Source organism: Lithobates pipiens, unplaced genomic scaffold, assembly GCF_037356315.1.
Source record: "Lithobates pipiens isolate NorthernLeopardFrog02 unplaced genomic scaffold, aLitPip1_a1.2 Scaffold_25, whole genome shotgun sequence".
Classification (NCBI taxonomy): Eukaryota; Metazoa; Chordata; class Amphibia; order Anura; family Ranidae; genus Lithobates; species Lithobates pipiens.
The window spans coordinates 235,134,096-235,155,943 of record NW_027507787.1 but is presented as its reverse complement, the minus strand read 5'-3'; the positions used below and the strand labels follow the sequence as shown (position 1 = coordinate 235,155,943).

General features: G+C 47.4%; 1 protein-coding gene across 3 annotated transcripts in view; it reads right to left on the bottom strand.

Moving 5' to 3' along the window:
• ZDHHC16 (zDHHC palmitoyltransferase 16) overlaps window positions 1-14,777 on the bottom strand; it is a 39,362-nt gene extending 24,585 nt beyond the window's left edge. For 2 of the 3 annotated variants that reach the window (XM_077455678.1, XM_077455679.1), the window contains exons 1-3: window positions 14,608-14,775; window positions 9,760-10,019; window positions 5,451-5,645 (exon numbers count right to left, since the gene is read on the bottom strand). In XM_077455678.1, coding sequence (XP_077311804.1) covers window positions 5,451-5,645; window positions 9,760-9,975 — 411 coding nt within the window. In that variant the 5' untranslated portion in view covers window positions 9,976-10,019; window positions 14,608-14,775. Of the gene's footprint in view, window positions 1-5,450; window positions 5,646-9,759; window positions 10,020-14,607 lie in introns of all 3 variants that reach the window. The other variant, XM_077455680.1, reaches the window with a different exon arrangement.
• Window positions 14,778-21,848: the final 7,071 nt, after the last annotated feature.

Genomic DNA, 21,848 nt, shown 5'->3' with positions numbered 1-21,848 from the left:
GAACCAAACTCCAACCTGTAGCCGTTCCTTATTACATCTCGAATGAACGGACTTTCGGTTGAAGCTTCCCACTGTGGGAGGAACTTCCCCAGTCTTCCTCCCACCGGGACGCAGGAGTCACTGGGTATTAGAGGAGGGTTGAGGAGGATTGAATAAGATTCCTCCTCTGCCTCTTCCCTTGTGACCTGTCCAATGCTTTTTGGGGCGAACCTCCCTTTCCTGTAGGTTCTGCTGCCTGGGGCCTCGAAAAAGGCGCTTCCCTTCAGGTCTCTTTTTCCTTTCTGGGAAAGCTTTCTTCCTATCCTGCGTGCGCTCTAACGCCTCTTGCAGGCCGGGCCCGAACAAATGATCCCCCGAAAAGGGTAATCCACATAACTTCAATTTTGAAGCGGTGTCTCCTGACCAGGTTTTAAGCCAAACGGCCCTTCTGGCAGCGTTCACTAGTGCTGCAGATCTAGCAGCCATTTTGACTGATTCTGCAGAGGCATCAGCTAAAAAGCCCACAGCCTTGAACAGTAGCGGAAAGGACTTCAACAGCTGCTGCCTAGAAGTACCCGCAGAAATATGCGATTGTAACTGTGTAAGCCAACACTCCAAGTTTCTGGCCACACAGGTAGCTGCTAGGGCCGGTTTAAGCCCGATGGAAGAGGCATCCTCAGGCTCTCTTAAGCAGCACATCTCCCCTCTTATCCATAGGGTCCCTGAGTGAACCCATATCATCAAAGGCCAAATCTATCTTCTTAGAGACTTTAGCCAAGGGAGCATCTAATTTGGGAACCTTGTTCCAGGGATGCACCGCATCCGACTCAAAAGGGAACCTCCTTCTAAGGCTACCTGAAAAAAATGGCCTTTTTTCCGGTTGTTCCCACTCCAGCAGAATCGCCTCCACTAGCGACTTATGGACGGGGAATACCCTGTCTTTCATTACACTCGACCCTTGATACATCATGTCGTGTTTTGAAAGCTGGACCTGTTCTTCCCTGATCTCCAAAGTGTCATATATAGCCTTGAGAAGGTCACCCACATCATCCAAAGACAGCTTGTATCTGGCTGATCTAATGGCCTCTTCCTCCCCCTCAGATTCAGAAGTAGACTCTGTCCTAGAGGAGGCTAATGACCTGGATAACCTCTCCCTATCCACCTCCTCCTCCTGACTTGGTTCGGATAAGGAAGGCATACTCACGGCCCTGGGTAAAGGGACAGAGGGGCCCTGCATCCTATCCATCATGTTTTTGAAAGATTGGAAGGTGGATGCAATCTCATCCTTTACAGATGTTAAAACATTGTTGCAAGCTGCCACCGAGTCCTCTTTCACCAGGCTACTGACACAATCCGGGCAAAGCGGCTTCCCCCAACCGGTGCCTAACTTAGCCCCACACACGGCACATTTCCTTCTGGGCAAAGGTATCTGGGTTCTGTCCTGTTTAACCTAAAAACAAAGAAAAACAGGGTCCCATTAAAATACCACCCCTGACCACACCACTGTGCTTCTAGGGTCTGTCTAGGAAGTGCCCCCCTTCACCAGCAGGTTCTCCACCCCGGGAAGGTACTATGGGTCAGAGTGACCCCCCACCCCCCAGTGTAAGTCCTGGTCTGCCCTCACCAAGCTTACCTGAGAGGTACTGGAGCCTGTTGAACCGGAGTCCACCTGCACAACTGCACTCTCCATGGTTCCTGTGTCTCACTCAGTCTCTCTGAGCCTTCACACCGCTCCAGGCAACCCTGTAGTCACACCGCCGCGCTCAAAGGACTGGAACAGGTCCTGCGGCGCCCCCTGATGACGCGAATCTGGCGGAAGTGCGTCTCTCCCACTTCCGTACGCCAGAACGCAAAGTCTCCGCCCCGAGGCCGTGCGTTCCTTACGAACGCACCGCTCACAGTACCCGGACGCTGGTCGGTGGAACGAACGTCTCCCGCCGCCATCCGACCGACAGGTACTAGCGGTTAGCGCTCCGAGGGGGAGATTGCCGCGCATCGGGGTCCCGTTCTCTCCGAACGTTTTAAATGGCAGCGGGGACTGAAAGCTACCCTCTCCTCCCTTCGTACGGACCGAGGGGTGCTAAGGGTCAGGTCCATCAAGGTGCTCTCCCCAGGCAAAACCCCTGAGAAGGAGCTCCCCTTACCAGTTCCAAACGTGCTCCTTCCCGTCCGGCAGGAAACACAAAAACTGAGGAGGGCCTGGAGGACCACACCTTTTATTTAATTGGCTTGACGTGTTTCCTGTCCCAGAGGGAGGAGCCCTATATCTCAAAGGCTGTCCTGGAAGACGATATGAGAAAAAAAAAAAAAAAACATAAACGTCACAAATAACCCCTCCTCGCCCCCTAGTGGTTAACTCCTTTACTGCCAGTGTCATTTACACAGGAATCAGTGCATTTAAATAGCACTGATTGCTGTATAAATGACAATAGTCCCAAAAATGTGTCAAAAAATGTCCGATGTGTCCGCCATAATGTCGCAGTCACAAAAAAAAAAAAAAAAAAAAAAAAAAAAAACGCTGATCGCTGCCATTACCAGTAAAAAAATTTTTTTAAATAAAAATGCTATAAAACTATCCCCTATTTTGTAAACGCTATAACTTTTGCACAAACCAATAAATCGCAAATTCCGATTTTTTTTTTTTTTTTTACCAAAAATATGTAGAAGAATACGTATCGGCCTTAACTTAACTGAGGAAAAAAAATGTTTTTTTTATATATTTTTTGGGGATATTTATTATAACAAAAAGTAAAAAATATAAAAATTTTTCCAAAATTGTCGCTCTATTTTTGTTTATAGCGCAAAAAATAAAAACCGCAGAGGTGATCAAATACCACCAAAAGAAAGCTCTATTTGTGGGGAAAAAAAAGGATGCCAATTTTGTTTGGGAGCCACGTCGCACAACCGCGCAATTGTCAGTTAAAGCGACGCAGTGCCAAATCGCAAAAAGTGGTCTGGGCCTTTGGCTGCAAACTGGTCCAGGGCTTAAGTGGTTAAAGGGTCAGTGTATATTATTTTTTAATATATATATATATATATAATTTTTTTTTTTTTTTTTTAAAGCGCCCCTGTCCCCTCGTGCTCGCACGCAGAAGCGAATGCATACGTAGGTTGCATCCACGTATGTAAACAGAGGTCGCACCATACTTGAGGTATCACCACCAATGTTAGAGTGAGAGCAATAATTCTAGCACTAGACCTCCTCTGTAACTCTAACCTGATAACCTGTAAAAATGTTTTAAGCCTCACCTGTGGAGATTTTTTAAGTACCGTAGTTTGTCGCCATTCCACAAGCGTGCGTAATTTTAAAGCGTGACATGTTAGGCATCTATTTACTCGGCGTAATATCATACAAATAAATAGGAGTAAATAGTGTTATTTTTTTTTTTTTTATATATTCAATAACCACTTGCTGACCTGCTAACGTACATTAACTGCATCAAGTCGGGTCTCCTGCGCAAACTGACATACCTGTACATCGGTCCGTGCTAGGAGGATAGCGTGCACGCGCAGATCGCCACCGTTACCAGTAAAAACAATAAAAAAAAAAAAAAAAAAAAATGAAGAAAGTCCCTAAATCTATCCCTTAGTTTGTAGACGCGATAACTTTTTGCACAAACCAATCAATATAACCCTATTGCGATTTTTTATTTTTTTTTAAACAAAAAATATGTAGAATATTTATTGGCCTAAACAGATGAATAATTTTTTTTCTTTTTTTTTATATTTTCTTTTTTTCTAAATTGTCGCTCTGTTTGTTTATAGCGCAAAAAAACAAAAACAAAAAAAAAAAAAAAAATGCAGAGATGATCAAATCGGCCTAAACTGATGAATAAATTACCGTATATACTCGAGTATAGGCCGACCCGAATATAAGCCGAGGCCCCCAATTTACCCCCAAAAAACTGGAAAACTTATTGACTCGTGTATAAGCCGAGGGTGAGACATGGCTGTCCATCCCTGTGTGTCCGTCCATCCCTGTGTGTGTGTCCGTCCATCCATCCCTGTGTGTGTGTCCATCCATCCATCCATCCATCCATCCATCCCTGTGTGTGTGTCCGTCCATCCATCCCTGTGTGTGTATCCATCCATCCATCCATCCCTGTGTGTGTGTGTGTGTGTGTGTGTGTGTGTGTGTGTGTATTCATCCATCCATCCATCCGTGTGTGTGTGTGTGTGTATCCATCCATCCATCCCTGTGTGTGTGTGTGTGTGTGTGTGTGTATCCATCCATCCGTGTGTGTGTGTGTGTGTGTGTGTGTGTGTGTGTGTGTGTGTGTGTGTGTGTGTGTGTGTGTGTGTGTGTGTGTGTGTGTGTGTGTCCGTGCAGCCTTGTGTGTGTGTCCAGCCTACCTGTGTCCCAAGCCTCCGTCCCGAGCCGCCGTCGTCCCGAGCCTCCTCCGTCCCGTGCCTCCTCCGTCCCGTGTCGTGCCGATGGATCGCCGCTCCAGGATCGCCGCTCTTCTCGGCGGCCATTCTACAATTCAAAAGCCGCGCCTCCGCCTCCGCCTGTGATAGGCGGAACACTCAATTTCCCAGCAGCCTGTGTTCCGCCTATCACGGACATCCTCTCATACTCGTCCGTAGTATGAGAATGAACGGATGTCCGTGATAGGCGGAACACTGACTGCTGGGAAATTCAGTGTTCCGCCTATCACAGGCGGAGGCGGAGAAGGAGGCGCGGCTTTTGAATTTTAATGTCCGCCGTCTGTCTGCTCGATACGCTGATCGAGCAGTCAGACAGCGGTGACTCGAGTATAAGCCGAGGGGGCACTTTCAGCCTCAAAAAAGAGGCTGAAAATCTCGGCTTATACTCGAGTATATACGGTAGTTTTTTTAAATTTAATTTTCAAAATTGTCGCTCTGTTTATAGCGTAAAAAATAAAAACCGCAGGGATGATCAAATACCACTAAAAGAAAGCTCTATTTGTGGGTAAAAAAATATAAATTTTATTTGGGTACAATGTTGCACGACTGCGCAATTCTCAGTTAAAGAGACGCAGTGCCATATTGCAAAAAAACGGCCTGGTCATTAAGGAGGCAAATCCTTCCGGGACTGAAGCGGTTAAAGTGTATTTAAAAATAAAATAAAAAAATAGTGTTTGAAAAAATTGCTGCGCAGATACCATGTGACATAACAAATTGCAACAACCACCATTTTATTCTATAGGGTCTCCGCAAAAAAAATAAAAAATTTATTTAATATATATTTTATATATATATATATATATATATATATATATATATATATATATATATATATATATATATATTCTAGCAACTTTAAATTGCTAGAAAATTACAAACATTATTTATATATATATATATATATATATATATATATATATATATATATATATAAATAAATAAATAATGTTTGTAATTTTCTAGCAATTTAAAGTGATGATTTTTACATGTAAGCGAGGGGTGCCAGAATTGGCCTGGGTGGCAAAGGGTTAACCATGGGGTACCTGGGGTGGATATCCGGGAGGTGTGGTGATGGCCTTGTAGTAATGGAACACGATCATGATGAGATTCCAGTGGCCGTAGGCGATGTGCCAGCAGATCCACTCAGTGGAATAGGTTTGGAGGATGAGCGGAAGGACACAGATGTAGACGATCAGCACGATGGAGCTGGTCAGGATGATCACCAGAACGACAAACACCTGAAATGACAAAAGATGGCGGAGATCAGAGGAAGTGAGTCGGCAATCCTGTGTGAGCTCACAGCAGGGAGACACATTGTGTGCGAGAACCTGAAAGAGTCCTCCGTGGTTTGGAGGAAGAAAAATGCTGACTATGACCCTAAGACAGTGATGGTGAACCTTGGCACCCCTGATGTTTTGGAACTACATTTCCCATGATGCTCCCCTACACTGCAAAGTGCATGAGCATCATGGGAAATGTAGTTCCAAAACATCTGGGGTGCCAAGGTTCACCATCACTGCCCTAAGAACACCATCCCTACAGTCACACACGGAGGTGGAAACATGATGCTTTAGGGTTGTTTCTCTGCTAAAGGTACAGGCTGACTTTGCCACATTGAAGGTCCAATGGACGGGGCCATGTATTGTAAAATCTTAGAGGAGAACCTTCTTCCCTCAACCTAAACACTGAAGATGGGTCATGGATGGGTCTTCCAGCATGAGGGGCCAATGGATGGGGACATGTATTGTAAAATCTTGGATAAGAACCTTCTTCCCTCAACCAGAACACTGAAGATGGGTCATGGATGGGTCTTCCAGCATGAGGCGCCAATGGATGGGGGACATGCATTGTAAAATCTTGGATAAGAACCTTCTTCCCTCAACCAGAACACTGAAGATGGGTCATGGATGGGTCTTCCAGCATGAGGGGCCAATGGATGGGGACATGCATTGTAAAATCTTGGATAAGAACCTTCTTCCCTCAACCAGAACCCTGAAGATGGGTCATGGATGGGTCTTCCAGCATGAGGGGCCAATGGATGGGGCCCATGTATTGTAAAATCTTAGAGGAGAACCTTCTTCCCTCAACCAGAACCCTGAAGATGGGTCATGGATGGGTCTTCCAGCATGAGGGGCCAATGGATGGGGCCCATGTATTGTAAAATCTTAGAGGAGAACCTTCTTCCCTCAACCAGAACCCTGAAGATGGGTCATGGATGGGTCTTCCAGCATGAGGGGCCAATGGATGGGGCCCATGTATTGTAAAATCTTGGATAAGAACCTTCTTTCCTCAACCAGAACCCTGAAGATGGGTCATGGATGGGTCTTCCAGCATGGAGGGGCCAATGGATGGGGCCCATGTATTGTAAAATCTTGGATAAGAACCTTCTTTCCTCAACCAGAACACTGAAGATGGGTCATGGATGGGTCTTCCAGCATGAGGGGCCAATGGATGGGGCCCATGTATTGTAAAATCTTGGATAAGAACCTTCTTTCCTCAACCAGAACCCTGAAGATGGGTCATGGATGGGTCTTCCAGCATGAGGGGCCAATGGATGGGGCCCATGTATTGTAAAATCTTAGAGGAGAACCTTCTTCCCTCAACCAAAACACTGAAGATGGGTCATGGATGGGTCTTCCAGCATGGAGGGGCCAATGGATGGGGCCCATGTATTGTAAAATCTTAGAGGAGAACCTTCTTCCCTCAACCAAAACACTGAAGATGGGTCATGGATGGGTCTTCCAGCATGGAGGGGCCAATGGATGGGGGACATGTATTGTAAAATCTTGGATAAGAACCTTCTTTCCTCAACTAGAACCCTGAAGATGGGTCATGGATGGGTCTTCCAGCATGAGGGGCCAATGGATGGGGCCCATGTATTGTAAAATCTTGGATAAGAACCTTCTTTCCTCAACCAGAACCCTGAAGATGGGTCATGGATGGGTCTTCCAGCATGGAGGGGCCAATGGATGGGGCCCATGTATTGTAAAATCTTGGATAAGAACCTTCTTTCCTCAACCAGAACACTGAAGATGGGTCATGGATGGGTCTTCCAGCATGAGGGGCCAATGGATGGGGCCCATGTATTGTAAAATCTTGGATAAGAACCTTCTTTCCTCAACCAGAACCCTGAAGATGGGTCATGGATGGGTCTTCCAGCATGAGGGGCCAATGGATGGGGCCCATGTATTGTAAAATCTTAGAGGAGAACCTTCTTCCCTCAACCAAAACACTGAAGATGGGTCATGGATGGGTCTTCCAGCATGGAGGGGCCAATGGATGGGGCCCATGTATTGTAAAATCTTAGAGGAGAACCTTCTTCCCTCAACCAAAACACTGAAGATGGGTCATGGATGGGTCTTCCAGCATGGAGGGGCCAATGGATGGGGGACATGTATTGTAAAATCTTGGATAAGAACCTTCTTTCCTCAACTAGAACCCTGAAGATGGGTCATGGATGGGTCTTCCAGCATGAGGGGCCAATGGATGGGGCCCATGTATTGTAAAATCTTGGATAAGAACCTTCTTTCCTCAACCAGAACCCTGAAGATGGGTCATGAATGGGTCTTGTCAGAAACAGGCTTAGGCAAGAAAGGGTTAAGGTGAGATCTGCGGAACTCCTCCCTCTGCACTTAAAAGTATTCAAAGCGCCAAGATCTGCATTTTTTAAATACTTTCTATTTTTTTTTTTTTTTTTTTTTTTTTAAACGGGCACCTTTAGGATGTCAGTAAACACAAAATGAAGTCAAGACGTTATTTCTGGGTTACTAGATCCGAGGCTCGTTCAATGCCGACTCCGGTTGTGTTCAGGGCTCCCGGGCAGCCGTGGGACGTTTCCGGTGGGACGGGAAAGCCAGGCGGAGCAGCTGGAGGAAGCCCCCTCCCGCTGCTTGTAATAACAGCCGAGTGGCTCCTGAGCCGCATCAGTTGTTATTACAAGAAAGCCGATCGTCTGTTTTAAAAGAACGGTATCGGGGTGACGCCTGCAGCCGCACGCATCACCCCAATACAACCCCTTCAAGCAATATCGGTAAGTATTTGACTGATACTGATTCTTCAAAAAAATAAATAATCGTCCTGCAACCCCCCCGATAATTGGCCGCACCGACAATCGGTCGGACCCCTACCACACTCATGATCAAAGTGCATGCGATCCTTTGCAGTGCGATTTCAGACCATTCATTTTAAACCACTTAAGCCCCAGAAGATTTTACCCCCCCTTCTTGACCAAAGCACTTTTTACAATTTTGCCCTGCGTCGCTTTAACTGACAATTGCGCGGTCATGCGATGTTATAACCAAACGAAAATCGCATCCTTTCCCCCCCCCCCCCCCCACAAATAGAGCTTTCTTTTGGTGGTATTTGATCAGCTCTGCAGTTTTTTTTTTCTTTGCTATAAACAAAAAAGAGCGACAATTTTGAAAAAATAATAAAAAAAAAAAACTATATTTTTTACTTTTTGCTATAATAAATAACATCCCTAAAAAATGTTTTTAAAAAACAAATTTCTTCATCAGTTTAGGCCGATATGTATTCTTCTACATATTTTTGGTAAAAATCGCAATAAGCCTATATTGATAGCGTCTACAAAATAGGGGATAGATTTGTGGCATTTTTATTTATTTTTTACTAGTAATGCTGGCAATCTGATTTTTTTTTTTGCGGTACTGAGACACTGCGGCGGACAGATCGGACACTTTTGACACATTTTTTGGGACCACTGACATTTATACAGCAATCAGTGCTATAAAAAAAAGCACTGATTAATGTATAAATGTCACCAGTAAGGAAGAGGTTAACACCAGGGGGCGATCAAGGGGTTAAATGTGTGTTCCCTGTATGTGTTCTAACTGTATGGGGATAGGACTGACTGGGGGAGGAGACCTACTTAGTAGGAACAAACGATAGGTCTCCTCTCCCCTGACAGAACAGGGATTTGAGTGTTCACACACACACATACACAAATCCCCATGCTGGCTCACATACACTTGATCGTGCGCCCTCTGACGGCTCTTTAAGGGAACGTCGTCCCTGTATGGGTGTTTTTGCCCAGCTGTGCCATTCTGCGTGACGCGGTCGGCAAGCTGTTAAATGGGCTCAAATTGCACCGCAAAGATATGGGGTTTTTGGGTATCGGAGCATTTGCTCATGAAAAGACTTGGTATCAGTGCAATCCAAGTTCTTCTAACCCTCCTGGGGTTTGGTAGGAGAACCTCGGGAAAAACTGAATACTCAGCCTTCCACAATCACAGTGCTGCCAAACCAAAGTTACCATTGTGGGCGTGGGGGGGGGGGGGGGAGGTCAACCACGGCCGGGCGGTTGGGGGTCAAAAAGCTGGGGTAAGTACTTACTATGCCAAACCATCTGGTCACATGATCCACCAGCCAATAAATGGGTTCAAACAAGGACTCGACCACCACGTCGCTGTCGGTGAAGGAGTTGTAGGCCAGGGAGACCAGGCAGAAGCGGCAGTAGCGCACGTAGTCGGTCAGGAGGTTCACCTTCGTCCATTTCCTTCTGTGTCCCAGGCGGAGGCACCTCAGGAACAGGCGCCGAATGTTTCTCATCCCCAATACTCATCACCTGGACAGACCGCGAGACCAATACTCATCTGCGCCGAGAGAAAAAAAAAAAAAAGAGTGAAACGAGGAGCACGCATGCCGCACACACACACACACACACACAACAGAGAAAAAAAATAAACACCTTCCTTCCCAGACCAATTTTGTGATTTCAGCGCTGTCGCACTTTGAATGACAATTGCGCAGTCATGCTACACTGTGGCCAAACTACATTTTTATCATTTTGTTCCCACAAATGGAGCTTTCTTCTGGTGGTATTTGATCACCTCTACGGTTTTTAATGTTTTGCTAAACAAAAAAAAACAAAAATTTTTGAAAAAAAATCGTTTTTTCTTTTGTTTCACTTTTAAAACTTTGTAAATAAGTAAGTTTTCTCATTCACTGAAGGGTACTGATAAGGCGGCACTGATGGGCACCGATGAGGTGGCACTGATATGTGGCACTGATGGGCGGCACAAATTGGCACTGATAGGCGGCACGGATGGGGAACTGATAGGCGGCACGGATGGGGAACTGATAGGCGGCACGGATGGGGAACTGATAGGCGGCACGGATGGGGAACTGATAGGCGGCACGGATGGGGAACTGATAGGCGGCACAGATGGGGAACTGATAGGCGGCACTGTATTGTGTTAATGGATGCCAACAAGTGCCAAACAATAATGCATGCCAATCGGTGATGCCCATTGTGGGCACTGATTGGCATCCATTGTGGGCACTGACTGGCATCCCTGGTGGTCTAGGGTGGCATACCTGGTGCTGGGCATCCCTGGTGGTCTGGTGGCGTCCCTGGTGGTCCAGTGTGGGCATCCTTAGGGGGGCTGTGCTGATAATCGATCAGCACAAATCCCCCCGTCAGAGGAGCAGCTGATCGGCTCTCCTCTACTCGTGTCTGACAGACGCGAGTGAGGAAAAGCCGATCACCGGCTCTTCCTATTTACACTGTGATCAGCTATGATTGGACACGGCTGATCACGTGGTAAAGAGTCTCCATCTGAGACTTTACCGAGATCATAGTTGCGGGGTGTCAGACTGACACCCCGCAACAACGATCGCCGCGATGCGCGCCCCCGGGGGCGTGCAGCAGCTCAATACCCTGAGGACATCCTATGACGCCCGGTCAGGATTTTGAAACCACTTTGCCGCCGTCATTCTGCTATATGGCGGGCGGCAAGTGGTTAATGGCCGACCCTTAAGCAGGCTCCTCCCCCCTTCAGTCTATTATGAATGCTGCTGCTAGACTAATACACCTCACTAATCGACCCGTGACTGCCGCCCCTCTCTGCCAATCCCTTCACTGGATTCCCCTCCACCACCGTATAAAATTCTAAATACTAACCACAACATACAAGGCCACCCACAACATCGCCCCCCCCCCCCCCCCCCATCTACAACACCAACCTCATCTACAGATATCGCCCAAATCGTCCCCTCCGCTCCTCCCAGGACCTCCTGCTCTCTAGCTCCCTTGTTACCTCCTCTCATGCTCGCCTTCAAGACTTCTCCAGAGCCTCTCCCATCCTCTGGAACTCCCTGCCCCAGTCTGTCTGCTCAGCCCCTACCCTGTCTACCTGCAGAACTTCTCCAGAGCCTCTCCCATCCTCTGGAACTCCCTGCCCCAGTCTGTCTGCTCAGCCCCTACTCTGTCTACCTGCAGAACTTCTCCAGAGCCTCTCCCATCCTCTGGAACTCCCTGCCCCAGTCTGTCTGCTCAGCCCCTAAACTGTCCACCTCCAGAACTTCTCCAGAGCCTCTGCCATCCTCTGGAACTCCCTGCCCCAGTCTGTCTGCTCAGCCCCTACTCTGTCTACCTGCAGAACTTCTCCAGAGCCTCTCCCATTCTCTGCAACTGACTGCCCCGATATATCCAATCAGCCCCTAACCTGTCCACCAGATCCCTGATAACTCATTTATTCAGGGAAGCCTATCCCACACCCACCTAACAACTGTCCCCGAGCCACCCCCATCATACATAATAATAATCATTTAACCACTTCAGTGCACCATAAGAACGAACGATCATAGTGGCGGTTCTACCGCTTGATCGTTCTTACAGGCGATGGGAGGGGACTCCCCGCCCCCTCCTGCCGCCATCCGGTGCTTCTCCGGGGCTCTCCCGTGCCATCAGGGACCCGGAGAAAGAACCATCCGTTGCCGGATGACGGCCATAGAGATTTCCAGATGGTCATCTCTATGACCGTCGGAGGCCCGGGCATGACGTTATGACATCACATCCGGGAAGCGAATGTAAACAAAGCTGTAATCGCGGCTGGCAAGCATGGGATCGTGGATTTTTTTTTTTCGATCGCATGCTTTCCAGCCTGGAGGAGAGATGTGGGGTCTTCTGGACCCCACATCTCTCCATAAAGAGGACCTGTCACAAATGATTCCTATTACAAGGGATGTTTATATTGTTTGTAATAAGAATAAAAGTGATCAAAAAAAATTGTAAAAGAAAGTGTAAAAAAATAAATAAAAAAAAATAATCATTTAAAATGCCCCCGTCCCCGGTAGCTCACGCTCAGAAGCAAACGCACGCGTAAGTCCAGCACTAGACCTCCTCTGTAACATGTAACCTGTAAAAACTATTTGGAGAATTGGAGAATTGGAGAGTTTGGCATCATTCCATGAATGTGTGCAATTTTAAAGCACACATTTAAATAAAACCCCCTCCCAGGGTGATCTCTGTACATTGCAGATTTCTACCTTTTTGTTATTGTGAAGAAATAGCCGTTTGTGTCTCTGTGTCCATGTGCAAAGTAAATGGGAGAGACTTTATAATTATCAATCAGCTGCTGCACCTGCAGGGCTCTAATGAGAAAAGTGGTGACCCCGTGGGACGCCGATCTCTATGCGGACCCTGGGGGACACCGATCTCTATGCAGACGCCGATCTCTACGGTGACCCCGGGGGGCGACAATCTCTACGGTGACCCCGCGGGACGACGTTCTCTACGGTGACCCCACGGGGACGACGTTCTCTACGGTGACCCCAGGGGGACAACGATCTCTACGGTGACCCCGGAGGATACCGATCTCTACGGGGACCCCACAGGGACACGATCTCTATGGAGACCCCGATCTCTATGGTGACCCCGGGGGACACCGATCTCTACGGTGACCCCGGAGGATACCGATCTCTACGGGGACCCCACAGGGACACGATCTCTATGGAGACCCCGATCTCTATGGTGACCCCGGGGGACACCGATCTCTACGGGGACCCCGATCTCTACGGGGACCCCGGAGGACACCGATCTCTACGGGGACCCCGGAGTACACTGATCTCTATGGTGACCCCACGGGGGCACCGATCTCTACGGGGACACCACAGGGACACCGATCTCTATGGGGACCCCGGAGGACACCGATCTCTATGGGGACCCCGGGGGACACCGATCTCTATGGGGATCCCGGAGGACACCGATCTCTATGGGGACCCCGGAGGACACCAATCTCTATGGGGACCCCGGAGGACACCAATCTCTATGGGGACCCCGGAGGACACCAATCTCTATGGGGACCCCGGAGGACACCAATCTCTATGGGGACCCCGGAGGACACCAATCTCTATGGGGACCCCGGAGGACACCAATCTCTATGGGGACCCCGGAGGACAGCGATCTCTATGGTGACCCCAGAGGACACTGATCTGTATGGTGACTTCGGAGGACACTGATCTCTATGGGGACCCCGGAGGACACTGATCTCTATGGGGACCCCGGAGGACACTGATCTCTATGGGGACCCCGGAGGACACTGATCTCTATGGGGACCCCGGAGGACAGCGATCTCTATGGTGACCCCGGAGGACACTGATCTGTATGGTGACTTCGGAGGACACTGATCTCTATGGGGACCCCGGAGGACACTGATCTCTATGGGGACCCCGGAGGACACTGATCTCTATGGGGACCCCGGAGGACACTGATCTCTATGGGGACCCCGGAGGACAGCGATCTCTATGGTGACCCCGGAGGACACTGATCTGTATGGTGACTTCGGAGGACACTGATCTCTATGGGGACCCCGGAGGACACTGATCTCTATGGGGACCCCGGAGGACACTGATCTCTATGGGGACCCCGGAGGACACTGATCTCTATGGGGACCCCGGAGGACAGCGATCTCTATGGTGACCCCGGAGGACACTGATCTGTATGGTGACTTCGGAGGACACTGATCTCTATGGGGACCCCGGAGGACACTGATCTCTATGGGGACCCCGGAGGACACTGATCTCTATGGGGACCCCGGAGGACACCAATCTCTATGGGGACCCCGGAGGACACTGATCTGTATGGTGACTTCGGAGGACACTGATCTCTATGGGGACCCCGGAGGACACTGATCTCTATGGGGATCCCGGGGGACACTGATCTCTATGGGGACCCCGGAGGACACCAATCTCTATGGGGACCCCGGAGGACACTGATCTCTATGGGGACCCCGGAGGACACTGATCTCTATGGGGACCCCGGAGGACACCAATCTCTATGGGGACCCCGGAGGACACTGATCTGTATGGTGACTTCGGAGGACACTGATCTCTATGGGGACCCCGGAGGACACTGATCTCTATGGGGATCCCGGGGGACACTGATCTCTATGGTCTCACCTGCCGGTCGTTGTCTCTTAGTGGGCGGGGTCTCGGTCTCCTTTCTCAGGCCCCTCCCCCTTCGCTCTCTCCATCCCGGGAACGCTGACCGCCGCTCTCACCGGATGTCATTCCTCTCAGCCCTCAGCTGCTAGAGACATCCCGGCACACCGCGCATGCGCAGTACGCACCACACTTGCTGGGAGAAATCACTGCGCAGGCGCCAACTTCACCTGGCAGCAGAGCCTGAACTCCATTACTGCGCAGGCGCGGGAGGGACCCGCTGTCTGCGTGGAAGCTGTGAAAGCCAATGAATGGAGGATCACATTGCTTCATGGGATAGCAAGGGAGGGAAAACAAAGACTTTTTGATATTAAAAAAAAAAACATAAAATATACTATACTAAGGGCTGCTACACAGCAGATGTAATAGGCTGACCTGACTGCACCACCTCACCCCTTGCAATCCAATCCACATCCCCAAAATCATAAACAGCTCTTTGCACGTTTTTTACAAAATCATTTTAGGCCTGAAGATTAGGTAACCCCCCAAAACATTGTAGACAAGTGTCATTTCTTCAGTGTTGTCACATGAAAAGATAGAATAAAATATTACAAAAACGTGAGGGGTGTACTTACTTTTGTGAGATACTGTATCTCTTTTGTGGCCCCCGGTACTGGGGGTATAACACATATATGAAGATATATATGTCCAGATATCCAGACGGGCCGTTCAAAACCGGAACTCGGGCCGCAATTGGCCCGCGGGCCTGACTTTGGACATGCCTGCTTTATGGTGACCCCAGGGAAAAACTAGGAAGGATGGTGCCTTCAGTGGACAATGGGTTGTAGGGTAACTCTAGGGCACACTGTGCTCTATGAAGACCCTGGTCTGTATGGTGAGTCCAGTGAACACTTGGCATTAACATAGTTGCCAACTGTCCCGAATTTCCCGGGATTAGGACATTTGTCCCAAATTAATTTTGTTCCGGGAAATTCGGTTTGTCCCAGGAAATTGAATTTCCCGTTTTTTTGCCAACGCCCACTAGAGGTCCGCAGCCGGCGGAGACAATGTCTCCGCCGGCCGCCATTTTTCTTTTCCTATGCCACACCCATAACCGCATGCCCCACCCCTAATTATACCACTACTCCGCCTACTGCCAAAAAAGTGTCCCGACATTTTTTTTTACAATGTTGGCAACTATGCATTAATGGTGACCCCAGGAATCACTAGATTAGATAGGACCTAGTGGACAATGGGCTGTATGGTAATTCTAGGGGACACTGTGCTCTGTGGTTACTCCAGGGGACTGTGGGTGGCATGGTTAGGTTAAGGAACACTTGGCTCTATGGTGACACCAGCAAATACTTGGTTAGATGGAGCCCCTTTAGTAGACAATGTGCTGTATGGTAACTCAAGGGGATTCTGTGCTCTATGGGGATCCTGAGCTGCGTAGTAAGTTCAGGGAACACTTGGCTCTATGGTGACCCTGGCAAACCCTAGACTTGATGGTGCTTCCAGGGGAGCTTGGGATGAATGTTGTGTATAAGGAACACTTCGCTTTATAGTGACCTCATGGAATAACCTGGCTAGATGGAGCCCCTTCAGTAGATAATGGGCTGTATGGTAACTCAAGGGGACATTGTGCTCTATAGGGGGCACTTGGGCTGCGTGGTAAGTTCAGGGAACACTTGGCTCTATGGTGCTTCCAGGGGACCTTGGGAGGAATGTTGAGTCCAAGGAACACTTTTCTTTATAGTGACCTCATGGAATAACCTGGCTAGATGGAGCCCCATTCAGTAGACAATGGGCTGTATGTTAACTCAAGGGGATCCTGTGCTCTATGGGGGCCCTGGTCTGTATGGTGAGTCCAGTGAACACTTGGCATTAATGGTGACCCCAGGAAACACTAGACTAAATAGGACCTCTAGTGGACAATGGGCTGTATGGTAATTCTAGGGGACACTGTGCTCTGTGGTGACTCCAGGGGACTGTGGGCTGCATGGTGAGTTTAAGGAATTCTTGGCTCTATGGTGACCCCAGGAAATACTTGGTTAGATGGAGCTCCTTCAGTAGACAATGTGCTGTATGGTAACTCAAGGGGATTCTGTGCTCTATGGGGAACCTGGGTTGCGTGGTAAGTTCAGGGAACACTTGGCTCTATGGTGACCCTGGCAAACCCTAGACGGGATGGTGCTTCCAGGGGACCTTGGGATGAATGTTGTGTCCAAGGAACACTTCGCTTTATAGTGACCTCATGGAATAACCTGGCTAGATGGAGCCCCTTCAGTAGACAATGTGCTGTATGGTAAGTCAAGGGGACACTGTGCTCTATGGGGACCCTGGGCTGCGTGGTAAGTTCCTGGGAACACTTGGCTCTATGGTGACCCCATCAAACCCTAGACTAGATGTTGCGCTTCCAGGGAACCTTGGGATGAATGTTGAGTCCAAGGAACACTTCGCTTTATAGTGACCTCATGGAATAACCTGGCTAGATGGAGCCCCTTCAGTAGATAATGGGCTGTATGGTAACTCAAGGGGATGCTGTGCTCTATGGGGACCCTGGTCTGTATGGTGAGTCCAGTGAACACTTGGCATTAATGTTGACCCCAGGAAACACTAGATTAGATAGGACCTCTAGTGGACAATGGGCTGTATGGCAATTCTAGGGGACACTGTGCTCTGTGGTGACTCCAGGGGACTGTGGGCTGCATGGTGAGTTTAAGGAACACTCGGCTCTATGGTGACCCCAGGAAATACTTGGTTAGATGGAGCCCTTTCAGTAGACAATGTGCTGTATGGTAACTCAAGGGGACACTGTGCTCTATGGGGATCCTGAGCTGCGTGGTAAGTTCAGGGAACACTTGGCTCTATGGTGACCCCAGCAAACCCTAGACTAGATGTTGCTTCCAGGAGACCTTGGGAGGAATGTTGAGTCCAAGGAACACTTCACTTTATAGTGACCTCACGGAATAACCTGATTAGATGGAGCCCCTTCAGCAGACAATGGACTGTATGGTAACTTAAGGGGATGCGGTGCTCTATGGGGACCCTGGTCTGTATGGTGAGTCCAGTGAACACTTGGCATTAATATTGACCCCAGGGAAAAACTAGGCTAGATGGTGCCTTCAGTGGACAATGGGTTGTACGGTAACTTTAGGGGACACTGTGCTCTATGGAGACTCTGGTCTGTATGGTGAGTCCAATGAAGACTTGGGATTTATGGTGACCCCAGGAAACACTAGATTAGATAGGGCCTCTAGTGGACAATGGGCTGTATGCTAATTCTAGGGGACACTGTGCTCTGTGGTGACTCCATGGGACTATGGGCTGCATGGTGAGTTTAAGGAATACTTGGCTCTATGGTGACCCCAGGAAATACTTGGTTAGATGGAGCTCCTTCAGTAGACAATGTGCTGTATGGTAACTTAAGTGCTCTATGGGGAACCTGGGTTGTGTGGTAAGTTCAGGGAACACTTGGCTCTATGGTGACCCTGGCAAACCCTAGACTGGATGGTGCTTCCAGGGGACCTTGGGATGAATATTGTGTCCAAGAACACTTCGCTTTATAGTGACCTCATGGAATAACCTGGCTAGATGGAGCCCCTTCAGTAGACAATGTGCTGTATGGTAAGTCAAGGGGACACTGTGCTCTATGGGGACCCTGGGCTGCGTGGTAAGTTCCTGGGAACACTTGGCTCTATGGTGACCCCATCAAACCCTAGACTAGATGTTGCGCTTCCAGGGAACCTTGGGATGAATGTTGAGTCCAAGGAACACTTCGCTTTATAGTGACCTCATGGAATAACCTGGCTAGATGGCGCCCCTTCAGTAGATAATGGGCTGTATGGTAACTCAAGGGGACATTGTGCTCTATAGGGGGCACTTGGGCTGCGTGGTAAGTTAAGGGAACACTTGGCTCTATGGTGCTTCCAGGGGACCTTGGGAGGAATGTTGAGTCCAAGGAACACTTTGCTTTATAGTGACCCCATGAAACAACCTAGCTAGATGGAGCCCCTGCAGTAGACAATGGACTGTATGGTAACTCAAGGGGATGCTGTGCTCTATGGGGACCCTGGTCTGTATGGTGAGTCCAGTGAACACTTGGCATTGATGTTGACCCCAGGAAACACTAGACTAAATAGGACCTCTAGTGGACAATGGGCTGTATGGCAATTCTAGGGGACACTGTGCTCTGTGGTGACTCCAGGGGACCGTGGGCTGCATGGTGAGTTTAAGAAACACTCGGCTTTATGGTGACCCCAGGAAATACTTGGTTAGATGGAGCCCTTTCAGTAGACAATGTGCTATATGGTAACTCAAGGGGACACTGTGCTCTATGGGAATCCTGAGCTGCATGGGAAGTTCAAGGAACACTTGGCTCTATGGTGACCCCAGGAAACACTAGATTAGATAGGACCTCTAGTGGACAATGGGCTGTATGGTAATTCTAGGGGACACTGTGCTCTGTGGTGACTCCAGGGGACTGTGGGCTGCATGGTGAGTTTAAGGAGTACTTGGCTCTATGGTGACCCCAGGAAATACTTGGTTAGATGGAGCCCCTTCAGTAGACAATGGGCTGTATGGCAACTCAAGTGGATGCTGTGCTCTATGGGGACCATGGGCTTTGTGTTAAGTTCAGGGGACCTTGGGATGAATGTTGTGTCCATGGAACATTTAGCTTTATAGTGACCCCATGAAAAAAACTTAACTAGATGATACTTCTAAGGGACACTGTGCTCTATGGAGACCCAGAACTGTATGGTGAGTCCAGAAAACACTTGGCTTTATGGTGACCCCAGCAAGCCTTAGAATAGATTGTGCTTCTGTGGACAATGGGCTGTATAGTAACACTAGAGCACACAGTGCTCTATGGGCAGCCTAGGCTGCATGGTGGGTCCAAGGAACACTTGGCATTTATGGTGACCTCAGGAAACACTAGACGCAGTGGACAATGGGCTTTATGGTAACTCTAGGGGACACTGTGCTCTGTGGTGACTCCAGAGGACCTGGGCTGCATGGCAAGTCCAGGGAACACTTGGCTCTATGGTGCTTCCAGGGGACCCTGGGCTGCATGGTGAGTTAAACACTTATCTCTATGGTGACCCCAGGAAACACTTGGTTATATGAAACCTTCAGTATAGCATGGGCTGTACGGTAAACTCAAGGGGAAACTGTGCTCTCTGATGACTCCAGGTGACCCTGGGCTGCACAGTGAAACACTTTACAGCGGCATCCAGGAATTACATTCTTCCTTCCATTTCTGTATGTGGATGACGGCTCTGTAATTTTATAAAAAAAATATATATATTTTTTCCTAATAGATATACAGCTGTCACATGACCCAGCTCTCTCGCAGCCTGTCTGCAGGGCAACATAAGCAGGAGGAGCTTCAAGTCCTGCGTGACATGTTAAAAAAAAAAAAAAAACAGCCTTTGGAATATAGAGTAAAAATAAATATCAATAAACTGGTTTTAATCAAATATATATTTGATATGAAATCTTTATTTTTTGCTAAGAACATGGTGTGGGGCAGATTTCTTACAGTCAAAGGTTGTGTCATGCCCCTCCAGTCTGTGTCTTAGCATAAGAGGGAGATGAAGCCTCCATCGATGTACATGTAATATCCCTCTCCATTATGTTAAGCTGGTTAGTGGACATGGAGGAGGGAGGGAGTGGGGCTGTCATTTAGCATTGTGTATACGGCCACATGTGTGGCTCTATAGCCACATGGATTGCTCAGATGCGATAGGGAGGAAATGCTCAGCATAGAAACTCACTGAAAACTGAGCATGGGCAGAGCTGACACCACTGCTCTCAAAAATCCCCAACTGCATTGGGGACATGGACAGGAGGGGGAGATAGAGAGCAGCAGGATCAACCAGGTTTTTTGCAGAATACAAAAAAGGAATCTCATAGCGACTGAATGAGTATGAACAGTGTGTAATACAGCATTTATTGATAGCTTTTTATGATGTGGGTTTAGTGACACTTTCACCTCTTCAGCTCCTGAGGTTTTACCCCCCTTCATGACCAGGCTGTTTTTTTGTGATATGGAACTGCGTTACTTTAAACGGATAATTGTGTGGTCGTGTGACGCTGTAACCAAATAAAATTTTTGTCTCTTTTTTTTCCTACAAATAGAGCTTTCTTTTGGGCTATAAAAAAAAGAAAGATATATAGATAGATATATATATATATATATATAGATATATATATATATATATATTTTTTTTTTTTTTTTTTTTTACTTTCTGCTATAAAACATCCGATAAAAGTAAAAAAAAATTAAAAAAATTCTCCATGAATTTAGGCCAATATGTATTCTGCTACATATTTTTGGTAAAAAAAAAAATCTCAATAAGTGTATATTGATTGGTTCGTGCAAAAGTGTTAGCGTCTACAAACTATGGGATATTTTTTTTTTTAGAGAAAATGGAGTACTGTTGACTTTTTTTTTTTTTGTAAATCAGTACTGCTTGGACCTTGAAGAAGGGGACATACCCCAAAAGCTTGTCCTGAAAAATTGCATGTTAGTGCAAATAAAAAAAGTATCATGGACAGTACTCAATTTTCTCTGTCACAATTGCACTAATGCGGCTACAATCACATTAAGGATAATTTTTATGGAATTTTTATTTTACTTGTAATGGCGGCGATCAGCGACTTATAGTGGGACTGCTTGTACTGTAAGAAGATAGATCAGTGTTCCTGCTGAGCAGAAACACAAGATCTGTCTTCTCCTGTCAAAAACTTTTTATTTTCTTATCCCCCCCTATCACATAGGGGACAAAAAGTCCCCTATGGGCCAGTTCACACCACATGCAGTCCAGAGAATCATGATTTTTATTTTTAACTTAGAATAAGAATCACGATTCTCTCAATTCTCACAGCGTAACATCTTTTCACAATATACAAAAAAAAATAAAAAAAATGGGGCAAACTTAACTGTTTCGTTTTTTTTTTTAATTATTAATTGAAGTGTATTTTTTCCCCAAAAAAATTACGTTTGAAAGACCGCTGCGCAAATAAAGTGCGGCATAAAATATTGCAACAATTGCCATTTTATTCCCTAAGGTCTCTGTTAATAAAAAAAAAAAAGTTTTTTTTATAATATATATACACACACACACATATATAATATATATATATATATATATATATATATATATATATATATATATATATATATATATATATATATATTTATTATACATATACACACATACATACACACACACACACACACATTTGAGGGTTCC